At 36.2% G+C, this 13,941-nt stretch overlaps 2 protein-coding genes across 4 annotated transcripts in view; one reads left to right on the top strand and one right to left on the bottom strand.

Moving 5' to 3' along the window:
* Positions 1–6,185: 6,185 nt before the first annotated feature.
* On the bottom strand, positions 6,186–12,899 carry LOC138706646 (ankyrin repeat domain-containing protein 49-like). Of its 3 annotated transcripts, none has more exons than XM_069836188.1 (4): positions 12,553–12,899; positions 12,181–12,341; positions 8,101–8,245; positions 6,186–6,519 (listed from the first exon to the last, which is right to left on the bottom strand). In XM_069836188.1, exons 1-4 carry the CDS (start codon positions 12,701–12,703, stop codon positions 6,329–6,331), a joined length of 648 nt encoding a protein of 215 aa, XP_069692289.1. In that variant the 5' UTR covers positions 12,704–12,899; the 3' UTR covers positions 6,186–6,328. The 3 variants fall into 3 exon arrangements, with proteins under 3 accessions (XP_069692289.1, XP_069692291.1, XP_069692292.1); XM_069836190.1 differs by having other exon boundaries at positions 6,186–6,495; XM_069836191.1 differs by having other exon boundaries at positions 12,289–12,341; positions 12,553–12,839.
* A 268-nt stretch (positions 12,900–13,167) lies between these two features.
* Nup188 (nuclear pore complex protein Nup188) overlaps positions 13,168–13,941 on the top strand; it is a 67,577-nt gene continuing 66,803 nt past the window's right edge. The window contains exon 1 of the mRNA XM_069836187.1: positions 13,168–13,295. Within this exon, the coding sequence (XP_069692288.1) occupies positions 13,273–13,295 (23 nt within the window). The 5' untranslated portion in view covers positions 13,168–13,272. The remainder of the gene's footprint in view (positions 13,296–13,941) is intronic.

Genomic DNA, 13,941 nt, shown 5'->3' with positions numbered 1-13,941 from the left:
GGCTATATGGCATTCAAAATATCTTATTTAAAAGGGGGGTTATAAGGAGCCTGAATTAAATAAATCGAAATATCTCCCTTATTATTAATTTTCACGAAAAATATTACATAACAAAAGTTGCTTTAAAAATAATTTCCGATAAGTTTTATTCTATGCAAAATTTTGATAGGACTGATATTTAATGAGATAAATGAGTTTCAAAATTACAATAACAACGCCATCTAAGGCGGTGTAATGAAATAAAAAACAAATGACTTCATTATAAGAGACCTTGGACAACAACAATCGAAAGCTATGAAACACAGCCTACAGAGAATGTTTCTGTGTTTGTATGAAGTAATATCGGAAGCTAAATTAACCGATTTGTATAATTAATTATTAATTCACCATTGGAAAGTGTAGTTTCTCTAGATGGACATAATGCTATAATGTTATTACAGTAATTTCTGAGTGAATCGAGGACAGGTAAGATTAAAATAGCTTCTTATGCACAGAAAACTTGATAGGCTATTCTGTACATTCGTTTCCAGTATTTCCTAAAATAATTTTTTTATGACCAAATAAGTGGTCTCTGGATCAAAATGATCGCATTTTAATTTTTTTAATACCATTTAAATTAAGTAACATAATAAACGATTTATCCTTCTATCAATCACGAATGTTCCCTGGATCAAATGTCCTATTTTAATTATGTAATTACTTTACATTTATTTCTAACGGGTGCAGCGGAGCACACGGGTATGGCTAGTAATAATAATAATAGTAGTAATAATAATAATAATAATAATAATAATAATAATAGAGTAATTCTTTAACACAACAATACATGATGACGAACATACAGAAAGTCAGTTGTACAATCTAATCCAATTCTCTCTCTTCTGTTATGTGTCAAACATCTACACTTCAGGACTTGATGTCACTTCTCTTTTCCTTTGATGTCAGATGTGACAAGAAATAACAACAGATACAGTCTCAATAATGCATCAATGAATTACAGTTTCAGAATAATTTATTTTTCAAAATTAAATATAGGTACAAAGTACAAATTATGAATGCCATTTTTACAAGAAACAATTACAGTATACAAAATTATACATTTTACCTATTACAACAAATATTACTTATGCTAGGTAAAAATAATTGCCACAGCACAATATTCATGTTAACAAAGGCTTACCTGTGATAGCATTATAATGATGCAATATTGCTACTTTACTTCCACTTCAGCTGTTACCAATTTATCACATTATAATAATGTTAGCCAGTGATGGTTCGTGGAATTAAGTCATGGAGGGGATAAGTTATAGAAAATCAAAACATGAATTCAAAACGGTGGAAATCATTATGACAAAATGCATGTGTGTTACGATTTGGATTAATACCACTCAACAAGCAATTTAAAATATTTCAATAAGTTTTATATTGGCCCAGAGCTCCTTTCCTTCTCTCTTAAGTGTGTCACTAATTTTAACAAAGATATATTTCACTGAATGTTTTTACTTTAAAAATATATTTCTCTCACTCATGTTTTACTGGTATGTCTTAGTTTAGTTATGCAAACTCTAAAGCACTAGCAGGAATGCTATGCAGATTTTGTACACACAATCACATTCATTTTGATTTATTTCTTCTGGTCACAAGATATTGCCTGTTATCATTTCAGTTCTTAATGTTTATCAACAAAGAATTACTACCAATTCTTTACATACACCTGTACTTAATGAAAGGTACAAAACTACCCTTATAGTCACCAGTCTGTCATTCTCTTTCACCTGATAAAAAAAAAAAAAAAAAGGAAATAAAGCCCTGAAAAGTTTGTGCTTTTAGCTTAGTTAAATGGATTAGTCCATTATAATATTCCTTTTTAATTTGGAAATCAAACCTAAATAAGAAACAGCCAGTTGTTACATCCAGAGAACACTAACTTATATATCGGTAATAAGATCAATGAACAGAAATATTAAATTTGAACAGAACTCAAGTAACATGGGCTGGTTTGGCACTGCAGTATCATCATATGGGAACTGACACTCATATGTCAATCACGATACTTTAATCATGCGTCCACATATGAAATATTTGTATCCAACATTTCTAAATTACTTGTTTCATCTCATGGAATACTGTTAGTGAACATTCTCCGACTATTGAATTCAGCCACTTTTAACAAGCCCAACAATTAGGATAAGCTTCTCAATTGTTGTTTATCTCAAGACGAAGGTAGCCTACATTCAACTTAAAACTTTGTAAGTTTTCACCAGCAATGGCACAAGTCCAAAATATATCCCATTTGAATAATTCGTGGGTTGCGTGAAAAAGGGAGTAAGTCAAAATTTTTCAAATTCCCCTTTTCACACACTATAAACACCATTTCTATATTTTGGAAAACATATTATATGACTTCCACGTATTAAATATTTGTTACCTTGTTAACATGTTTCGGCCTGTTTTCGGTCATCAGAACTGGTTGTTGCTGGTCTTGGAGCCTTTTATTTTGTTTTCCGTGGGGGTGTGTTTGTGTAGTGTAATGTGAAATCAAAGAGTGTATGTTTTGAAATTGAGTGTTTGTGTAGTGTAATGTGGAGTCAAAGAGTGTGTTTTCTGAAATTGAAACTCAATGTCAGAACACACACACTCTTTGACTCCATATTACACTACACAAACACACCCACGGGAAACAAAACAAAAGGTGCCAAGACCAGCAACAACCAGTTCTGATGATGGCCGAAAGCAGGCCGAAACATGTTAACAAGGTAACAAAAATTTAACACATGAAAGTCATATAATACGTTTTCCAAAGTGACGTAGTGTTAAAAGCCGTGTAATCAAGATGTACCATTTCTGTACTTGACTCAGAAAGTTCAACTGCATAGCATAACACAGAAAGAGGATAGAATTATCCCCTTTGGATTATCATGTAGAGTACATTTTGCTTAATAATGACAATATAAGAACTCATTATGCCAATATTTGAATTATCCCCCTTTTCACGCACACTCACGAATTCATAATTGCTTTTGCCTTTATTTAGTTTGAAATTTACATTCTAACACAAAAAGACTAAAAACTACAATTTTCAGCAACGAATGTTATCTAGATAAGTACTGTGGAGTAACGGTTAGCACATCTGACCATGAAACTAGCAGGCCCAGGTTCAAATCCTGCTTGAGACAAGTTAGAGGTTTTTTCAGAGTTTTCCCTCAACCCATTAAGAGCAAATGCTGGGTAACTTTCGGTGCTGGACCTTGACTCATCTCACTAGATTGTCACCTTCATCTCACTCAGACACTAGATAACAATAGCAGTTGATAAAGTGTCGTAAAATAACCAATTAAAAAAATTCTTGAACTCATATTATAACTGTGTACCAGTGTAGGAGATGTGGGTGCTCGTCGCATGTATAAGCATGCTACTGCCATGGCCAGACGGAAGTTTGGTACCTAGGAGCATGATAATTATCTTCTTCTACTTCCTCCAATGGTCATCTAGCACATCAGGAACCTGGCATTCCATTAGATGTGTGAGATCTTGTTTTCCGTCTGCTTTTTTGGATCAAGCTTTCTGCATTTTAAGAGATGTTCTTCGTTCATTGGGTCCTGACTATTGCATAATAATTGATGATATTGATTCAGTGGAAATGTTCTGCTAAGCAGTCCTCACCTGTTGCCAAACGGAAAAATGCGACTGCTTCCTATTTAATTTGAATTCTTCATGGATGTTTTCCAATTTTTTTCCTTTGTGATTTTCTCATATTTTCGTTTTACTCTCTTTTTCATGACATTTTTGAGCTCATATTTGCTGAATTTTGTAGATTTGTAATTGATTTTAGTCCCTCTTTTTGCCAAAAAAAAATCTATTCCATGACACCCTATATGATAACTGTTCCGATCAGTATATGAAATTATTTACTAACCATTTAACTAAGAAAATATCTCACTTCACTTATAAATTTATTCTGCACATAAGACAGCCACTCATATAATGTAATCTAATATTATTTGGAAAGAGGGACAAAGCAATTGTAGATTGTTTAGAAGAGACTGTAGCTTGGACTTTTTCAATTGCTCATAATGAAAAAGAAACTCACGACGTCCTGATGATTGGTTCTAACTTAGTCTTGGGGGGGGGGGGGGATAAATAAATTAAATAAATACATAAAACATATATACAGTATATATAAATGTAAGTAATTATGGACTGAAAAGGATATCCTACTCAGTGGGGTCAATAGAAACAACCAAATCCATTGACTAACTGGGTTTAGTCAAGTTTATTTAACTTAATTTAGCTTAATCTAAAGATACGGCCTATGATTGTGTTACGGAATGTGCACTGGTTCGAGTCCTCAAGGGGAAGGAATTTTCTCATGAAATTTCGATGTGTATGGGACTAGTGCACATCCAGCATCGTGATGAATTTGGGGAGCTAAATTCATTCATTCGTAGTTTTCTGCCCAAGGGTAGGCCAGCATATGGATAATTATACAGTATTGACACTTCGCGTCGGTACCTTTGATGTAGCAGGACTGATTTCAATGACCTTCAAACCAGTTTGAGCGTGAGATTCTGCTTTCTCCCAGAAGTTGGCACTGACATCACACCAACTAGCAGTCGACACAGCGGAAATATAACACACAAATTAATACATCTAGGTACATTATGTATTCAAATAAAATAAATTGGACTGATGAAATAATAAATCCGTCATTAACTATAATGTCTAGACTCTAGATTTTCTTTATAATGAGAGTTGGGATGTTGACCTCAACAACAATTAAAATATGTAATGATCTGATAGCGCTGAAAATGGAAAAACAAAACTCCTATGAGAAGTAAAACCATATACCTATATTATATTGTATATAAATATTAAACGAATTTGGTACATAATTTTATAATGTATTATATTATTTTATAATATCATTTATTATATATAAAATATAAAAAAATTATTATTACAACTAATTTATCACTGGGAAATAAGGAAAAGCTGTTAACTTGAATTTATTTGAAGCTAAGCGTTACTGGATTATGCAATAAGGTAGGTGATGTTTGGGTCCTGTGTCCCAACTCTATTCTCAATTATTATCTTAGTATGTGCTCGATTACACTAACCTCTAGCGCTTGAAAGTGGAACTAAACGCTGGAGCACAGAGAAATAAAAGACAGGAAAATTAGCTCAGTGTCCATTCTTTATAATCCCTATTCGCTGGGCAGGCCTTTCACTGCAAATCCAGCTTTCTTCAATCTTCAGAATTTGTTAGGAATATAACATCACTGAAAACTGATTTTGGTGAACTTGTTTGGATGAACACCCACAGTTCTCTCATGAACTTGTATGAAATTTAATAACACCAATATTTTACTGAAAAATGTATTCAAAATAACACTCTGAATTTCTTGTGTGTGTAAACTTGCATTTGCTATCATTGTTGTTCTATCTGTAAAATGTTTTTAGAAAAAGAATGTAAATAAATATAACTACTAACTCGAAATAATCTGTATTTATTATTTCGGGGCATGTTCCTAAACAAAATATTGTGCTGCCTGAGATAACAACACACATCATATATTGACCTCCCACTTATACTTTATTCGCAGTCTATACCATTCCATTTATCACATAATATTTCGCAAAAAACAACATCAAGAAGAATATTGAATAAATCGCCAATGTGATATTTTTTAAACAAAGACCAAATAACATATGCAGTAAAAAAAATAGTGTTATATTTCACGTGCATCATTTCCAGTTGAAGACCAGCCTCATGGTCTGGTGGTCAGAGTTTCTGGGTTCAATTCCCGGTAGGAGCATAGGGCTTTTTCCTTAAAAGTAACTGTTGATTAAGTGTAGACTTAAGATCAGGATCATCCCTACCATATCATCGGGCCACTGTAACTCTGTCTTCCAAGTGCCACAACCTCATAAGCGGGTTACACATAAGCAGAGGTAAGACCAGAAATGTCGAACGACAACCTGGTGGCATTGGGGGGAAAAAAATCATTCCCAGTTTACTTGACTTGCTGATTCTAATCAGGAAAACCCATCCAATATTTCAGGAGAAATTGCCGAAAACCTTCTCTTGGATATCAGTCACATTGAAAAGTTGTATGTCCATAAAAAATTTCGAAATAAGTTTTGTATGTCGCCACAATACGTTCTCAATATATGAAGTAAAAATCTTTCTCTATTAGAATAAACATTGTTAAGTTTGACTCATTTCTCTAAAGCAGCTCAAAGTGTGGGTATTTTACCTCTTTTTAATACTTATTATAGTTTCTGGATTTGAGAAGGATGATGTATAATCTGACAAGGAACTGAATGGTCAGGGAATATTGATGCAGGGCTCAGCTATCTCAAAGAGGTACTCATATCTGCCACAACGACGTGCCAAGTCGATAGGCAGCTCACCCGATCTGTTCTTCAAGTTCGACTGGATGTCTGGATGTAACAGCAGCATCTGCAGCGTATCCTTGGCATAGCTGTTCGATGCTGCAAGATGCAATGGCGTTAGTGCTGAGAAAGATAACATAATATCAGTTGATGCATTAGTATGATAGGAAGAAAAGGCACATCGCACAGAGTGACCAAGAAGTGAGTGTACTTCCTGAGGCATAATGATTGAAGTGTTCTCCGGAACAAGAACTTAACTACAAAATCTTGAATTTGAAATATAGGGAATCAAACATTTTAGATCTCGTATAACAACATTGTGCAAAATTACTTTCAAATGTTCTAGAGGGCAATGTGTTTGTTGGAAATGTTATGTTTTATTTAATGACGCTCGCAACTGCAGAGATATCAGCATCGCCAGATGTGCTGGAATTTTGTCCCGTAGGATGTTTGTTGGAGGAAAGTAATATTCTGTCAGGAGAGAAATGTGTTATTAAGGATTCAATATATGCTGGAAATGGAAAAACGACAGTGCTTTTTTTCTGGAAAAAAGTTTACCGGAACTCTATCACCCGATCACATTATACAACAAAAACGTAGGTTTAAAAATATTAGACCTACATATAGGTCTCGCAAGTACGGATTACCGACGGAAGAAATGTGAATCAAACACTGCAATAAGGAAGAGCGGGCGAGAGGAAAGGTCACAAGACAACTTGAATGATATTCAAGAATACAGTCGGAAGAGAAATGACATCGATAGAATCAGTTTTGCGTTGTGATAGTTACATTACGACTTTAGTTCGTTCCATTGCATGTGAATGTGTGTCTTGTATCGCACGGTATTATTATTTCATTCGTAAACATATGTTGCGTGTTTAATTAGCTTCGAATTTTTCTCTTGCTACGTTCTTTATTTTCACAGCGATGTCCTCATTTGTTCATCATCTTGAAAGAGACAGTACTTCTATCGGCTCGCACATCTCCCCCCCCCCCCGGCGTGCCTACATACACACGTCAAAACAGACAGCAACGCCACCATTGGTTTTCGGTAATCATTTCTTGCGCGAGCTATACCTTATATTACAATAAGTTCCAAATGGAGCTCATCGATTTTAAGCATAACAGAAATTTTGCGATTTCGAGCTATAGTTTCAGGATCAATAACAGAAGATGGCAGCACTAGATTGCACGAGTTACTTTTGCACATATGCTTTTGCACCAACGATAATAATGAGAAAATGTAAACTCTTGGACTCGGCAGTGGTGGCAATTTTAATTTTCAATTTCGCTTATAAAATATGTCTCGTTGGAATTTGTAATGGCAAAAAGTTTACCGGAATGCGTTCCGACCGTTCCAGCTGAAAAAAAGCACTGCTTACAGATTATATGCACCAGTGAAAACATGACTGTTTAGCAGCACACCTGCTTAAAATCTATATGTGTGATTCCTTGCACTGCAACATGTTGACAAAAGATCACAAAAGAGGAGAAAAAAATTAGGTGAAAGAACAGTTGATAAGCTGTGGAGAAGTAAAAAAAGAACAAAAGAGAAGGATGAGGAGAAGGGGTATAAGAAGAAGAGAGAAGCAAAAAGCAGAGGGAGGGAGGAAGAGCGTAAAAAGAGCAGAATGAGGAGGAAGAGTGTAATAATAAAAAGGAAGGATCTGAACCACACCTGTGCCGAGTAGCACAAACACGCACCTCCTTTGCTTGTGGCATTCACATCTGCGCCGTGCTCCAGCAGTTTCGCGACACAACGCACATTATTCCACTTGCAGGCCGAATGTAGAGGCTGCCACCCATCCTCAGTTCTTGCAGCGATGTCTGCCCCCTGACTCAGCAGGAACTGCACACCATACACAAACTATGTTTACAACGCAAATGTCACAAAGATCTTTCCATGGGGTCCCATGCCGATGGGGGGGAATGAATTAGATTGTCAGATAAATATAAACAGTCAGTTACTACTTGTGTTGATACAGTATTTTATAAAAGTAATGCATAAATTCAATTGAAATTAAATTAAAAATTATTTTTAAAAAATGCTCGATCATTTGAAACATTTTGCAGTGAAATTTCACAATAGTGACACCTTATGGGAATTAAGAAATGTCCAATATTGAGAAGCATCTGCTTTTGGGAAAATAGCATAAAATGAAACTATAGTCGCGACGCTGTTATTTCCAGCGTGACTCCGCCTCTTTGCTTACGTCTTAGGAAGTGAAGGCTCTATAAAGTCTAGGTAGGTAGTATCGTTCGCCATTTTTGTTCTTTCGTTCCCGAGCTACCATACGAGGAATCTATTTGCCACACAGTTAAACATTATCATGTCGTAGCTCCTATGATAATAAATCAAACTCACTGTAATTCAGCAAATAATTGAGCGGCAAATAACGTCTTTGTGTGCTTTCTGCGAACGCCAACGAAAGAGCCAAAATGGCGGGCGATTATATTAAGTATTTATCGAGCCTTAAGAAATGAATAACGTCTTCATAAGCGAATCACAAGACGCACATGTTTAAATGTAGCTGACCTGCAACGTGATTGGCTGCCGGAAATTAGAGCGACGGGACTATAGGTATCACATTTTGACACAAGCACTTATTTCGAATTTCTCAGAATTATGATAAGTTGATAACTTTGACTACAGAATTTTTATAAAGTAGTACTTCATTAAAAGATACTGAATACTATACAATATTTACATCACAAAAAAATCCCAAGTGAATAATTTGACAACACATTTAATATCAGTTCTACACTTTAAATTGTAAAAAATCTTAAAATTTGACTGTATCCTTGTCGATGTTTGAATTATATTTTCTAGATACGAGGGTCACCCAGAAAGTAATGCCCCATATTTTTTTTCAGCTGACAACAATGTTGCAAATACGAAACGTTAGGTATGAATTATTTGAAGTTTCTTGAGTGCGCACGCAAAATTTCCGTTTCTTCCGACAGATAGTGCAGCTGCAGGAATGTTTCAAAATGGCATCTGTAAGTGATGTACGTTACAAACAACGTGCCATCATTGAATTTCTCACTACGGAGAAAGAAACTGTGGGGAATATTCACAAACGTTTGTGTGAAGTCTGGAGCATCTGCAGTCGACAGGAGTACAGTTGGTCGCTGAGCACAGAGGGTGAGGTCATCAGAAGGTGGTTCGATGGAGCTCCAAGATTTGCCGCAGGCAGGGAAACCATCCATGTTGTCACACCTAACACGTTGCAGTGTGTTGATGGTCTCATTCGCGAAGATCGACGCATTACGACTCGGCAATTGGCGCTGAAGCTGTCAATCAGCAAAGGAAGTGTGGATGCAATTATCCGTGCCCTTGGATACTCAAAAGTGTGTGCAAGATGGGGTCCACGATGTCTTATGGTGGAACACAAATCTCACAGATAAGACATTTGTTCTGATTTGTTGCAACCTTTTGAAGCTGAGGGGAGGCCTTCTTGTCCCGGACTGTGACAGGTGATGAAACCTGGGTTCACCGTTTTGAGCCCTAAACAAAAAGACAATCGATGAAATGCCATCATCCTTGCTCTCCACAGAAGAAACAATTCAAAGCAACTGCTTCTGCCGGTAAGGTCATGATGAGTGTGTTTTGGGACTGTGATGGTGTGATGCCAAGAGGCAGTACTATTAATTCAGAAGCATACGTCAATACATTAACCATACTCAAGAAGAGCTTCCAGCAACTTGGGCGCCATAACAACCCAGGAGATGTTTTGATTCAACACGATAACACTCAGCCTCACACAAGTTTGAAGATTTCTGAACACATCACGAAACAGAGTTGGACAGTGTTATCCCATCCACCCTACAGCCCTGAACTAGCTCCCTCGGACTTCCACTTGTTTGGAGCATTAAAGGATGGAAGGCCATAGAAATGGAAGAAGATTACGTGGAAAAATAGGGTGTGTAGATAAAACATCATTCTTTCATTTGTGTAATACTCATTGTGTAGAATAAATTATTGTTGAAGAAAAAAAATGTGGGGCATTACTTTCAGGGCGACCCTCGTACATTTCTATGTCAGAAGTGAGTTCAAGTCCTTAGGCATCACCTTTCTCTATAAAATATTTTTTCATTTTCCTCACCTTTCTGCTGCAACCGCAAATGTAAGAGAAGGTAGGATCATTGATGGGGGAAACTCTGCAACAAACAACTGTTCTATCGCCAGAGTAGGACAAGTGTGTGACAAGTCATTAGTCACATCAGAGGCATATTGTTCTAAAGCTTAAGAAAGTACAAGCAGGGGTTATCAGATAACTAACAATGTTTATAGAGCATCTTATGTCTGCTCTCATTGACTGGATGGTGTGACTTTGGTGTTCCAAATAAGTACTTTAGTACGATTCTTGGCATCTCTCAGTGCAGTCCCTACCCGGAGATCCGATTGAGGGACTATTTTACCTCCGGAGAATTTTACACTGAGGGACTCCATGAATATAAACAGTGAAAAATATAGTGGGACTGCGTTAGTGTTAATGCAGCTTATGTGGGTACCTCTTTGTTACTTGTTAGCTTAAACAACAAGTTTAAGCCTCCTCACCACGATAAGGTGAGTACCCATGAGAGGGTACTGCAACACCGATCAAAATACCCCTCATTTCTCGTGAAAAACAACAACTGAATATATTACAGTGGACTATAGTGGACTTCATGTTGTCAGCCAACAGCTGGATACATTAAGAAGATTGATTGATTGATTGATCTTATGTCTGTTACTGGAAAATGTTCTGGTAAAAAATATGTTTATGTAGCTATTGGCCTGGCCTAGCCGATGCTTACTACACAATAATTAATTACCAAGCCAATAATTAGTGAATGATAAAATTAAATATTAGCAGGCACAACACAACAGTGTTAAATGACAGGAAGCTGAAGTACCACTGTGACAAGGTTACCACGGGATAGATAAGAGTGGTCGGCATTTCCTGACCTGGGAGTCAACCCCTTAATACACAAGCAGAGCAGAGGAGTAAGGCATGATCTCCCTCCCCTTAGCCATCACTTGTTCATTCAATGTTAAGCAGTCTGGGTATCCTCCCCTCCTGCCTTCTCCTTTGCAGTGCATTGCAGGCTGCATTTTATATGACATAATCTTTGCCGACAACTGGATAAGACGGTAGCTAAATGACAGGAGATAGAGGATTGAGACAAGCTTAGAATGGATTAGATGAGGGGCCAATTAAGTAACAGAGGGCTGAGAACTGTGACAAGTTTAGAGTGGATTAGATGAGGAGATAACCAATTGACATGTAGCCGGAGACTGTGGCAAGATTAGGCTGGGTTAGAAAAGGGGATAGCTTAGTTACAGGAGGCCAAGGACTGTAACAAAGTTTTCACTTAGCTACGCCCTCATCTAACCCACTCTAACCTTGTCACAGTCCATGGTCTTCTGTCACTTAGCACTGTTGTGTTGTGACCAGTGAAAATGTTTTTATCTATTGTATAAGAATACATTTGGGGACTACATTTGTAACATTTGTATGTGGCAAATAAATATATATATTAGTAACAGCAAATGTTGTGTTATGTAAGTGAATAAGTAATTGTACATACAATATGGGACTATAAGAACGGTGTAGGCCTATGTCACAACCACAGATTAAATACTTTATCTCAGATCATTGTCACTTCTTTCCTTTTCCCTGGCTTAACAAGGTTCCTAACCGTTTGAGAACCCAAGCAGCTTTAGATGAACTGAAATATTCCGACTCTCCTCAAGTTTTGCGTAGACTTATACCAGTATGACTGTAATAGCCTACTCACATCTACAATCTCCTCGTGATCATTGTAGCATGCTCTATGCAGAGGTGTATAGCCATCTTTATCCTTTACATTAATTAACTCCGGATCAGCCATGAGTAATTTCCTTACCACACTTAATTCTCCATTTTCAGCAGCCCACAATATTTCTTTTTGGTTAGATTCTAAAACAGAACATACAAAAGATGAAAAAGAGGGTCCAATTAAGGATACTCTGATTAATTAATAAGCTTGTCTTATTTCCAAATTTAAGGAAAAGTCTCTACCAACCACCTCACCCCCATGTCCTATTAGATTATGTCTTATTTCTTGAGACAAGGTTAGATGAAGGGTAGAGAGAGACCTTGCCTCAGAGATTACTCAAACTTTTCTTACGGAATGGATTCCTATCCTCCTCTACTCCTTCTGCATCATCATCCCAGCCACTGACTTGACCTAGAGGAAATCCTGTTTTAGTCATTTCTGCCTGGATAACTGATAATTCTTTACCAAACATATCATACTCTTCATCCTCATCCCCAGACATAATGAATGTAAATTAATTTCACATTGACCAACAACAACAAAATCTCTTCTCAAACTATGAAGTTGACACTATGCTATTTCGTGCACCAAAATCAGAATGTCAGATAAGGTTAGATTCAGTGTTGCTATTGGAAATTTTCAAAAAGTCAGTGACAAATTTTAACAGGAGCTTCCAGCGAGCACAGATGGGTTAATCCGAAGGCTCTGGTTGATCATCTCAATAAAATACGTCATCTAGTGATGAAACTGTTAACTATGACCTCCACGGCATTTGAACCACCTTCAGGACCCATAGACCTAGCAACCAAACGCAAGAGTTTTTTCCCCTGGACCATTAATACAACCCCAAGCTGGCAATTATCTGTAATTTACATTTTAGACTGAATTTTGTTTCCAAGAATCACATGCACATTGTGTTTTTTTTTAATTAAGTAAAGGTGTCGCTATTCTCTGACCAATTAATGTATTACCATCTACGGTTTCATTAATCTATGACGTTACGTCATTGAACTCTTGTTGTTGTGTGGATTTTAAATATGAAATGCTTTACAGAAAGATAGTGTAATTATTATGGAACTTAAGGGCGATATAATGTATGTATTATTAAATGCTAAAAATGATGAGTTATATATCTATGGTCTGAAAAGAATTGTACTCTAATTTGCAAAGTCTTAAGTATTTATTTTATGTTAAAAATAGTCAGAAAAGAGGTTATGGCTGAAATGGTTTATCTGTAATAATTATCAAAACTGTTAATAAAAGAATTGGTTAATGCATGTTAATAAAAACTGAACAAAAATATAACTGTTTATATGAACTAGGCGGTAAATATGTGTCCTATAATATTGAACAACTGAGATTATAAAGGTTAGAAATGGACAAGACTAGCCTATGCTGATTTATAAATCTGGAGTGCTTGGGAAAAGTGACATAAGTCAGTTTTCACAAACCTTTTTTGATAATTTATTGAGAACTTAAACTGGTTTATGTCGATTTGTTTTTTTTTCTGTATGAATTATTGTAATGGGAGGAATACCTATGTATTTTTTCCAAGCGAACAGATGTTCCGTAAGTTGTCAATAAATTATCAAAAAAGGTTTGTGGAAACTGACTTGTGTCACTTTTCCCGAGCACTACAGAAATATGTAACACCTTTATGTTAGTCCAAAATATACATTTAAGTTGTACCCTCATTCAGTGTGTGTCTTTCATATTATTATGCGATATTCATGTAAATAA

The sequence above is a fragment of the Periplaneta americana genome, chromosome 9, assembly GCF_040183065.1.
Source record: "Periplaneta americana isolate PAMFEO1 chromosome 9, P.americana_PAMFEO1_priV1, whole genome shotgun sequence".
Taxonomy (NCBI): Eukaryota; Metazoa; Arthropoda; class Insecta; order Blattodea; family Blattidae; genus Periplaneta; species Periplaneta americana.
Note: the sequence above shows the minus strand (reverse complement) of the source record. Positions and strands in the feature narration are given on the sequence as shown.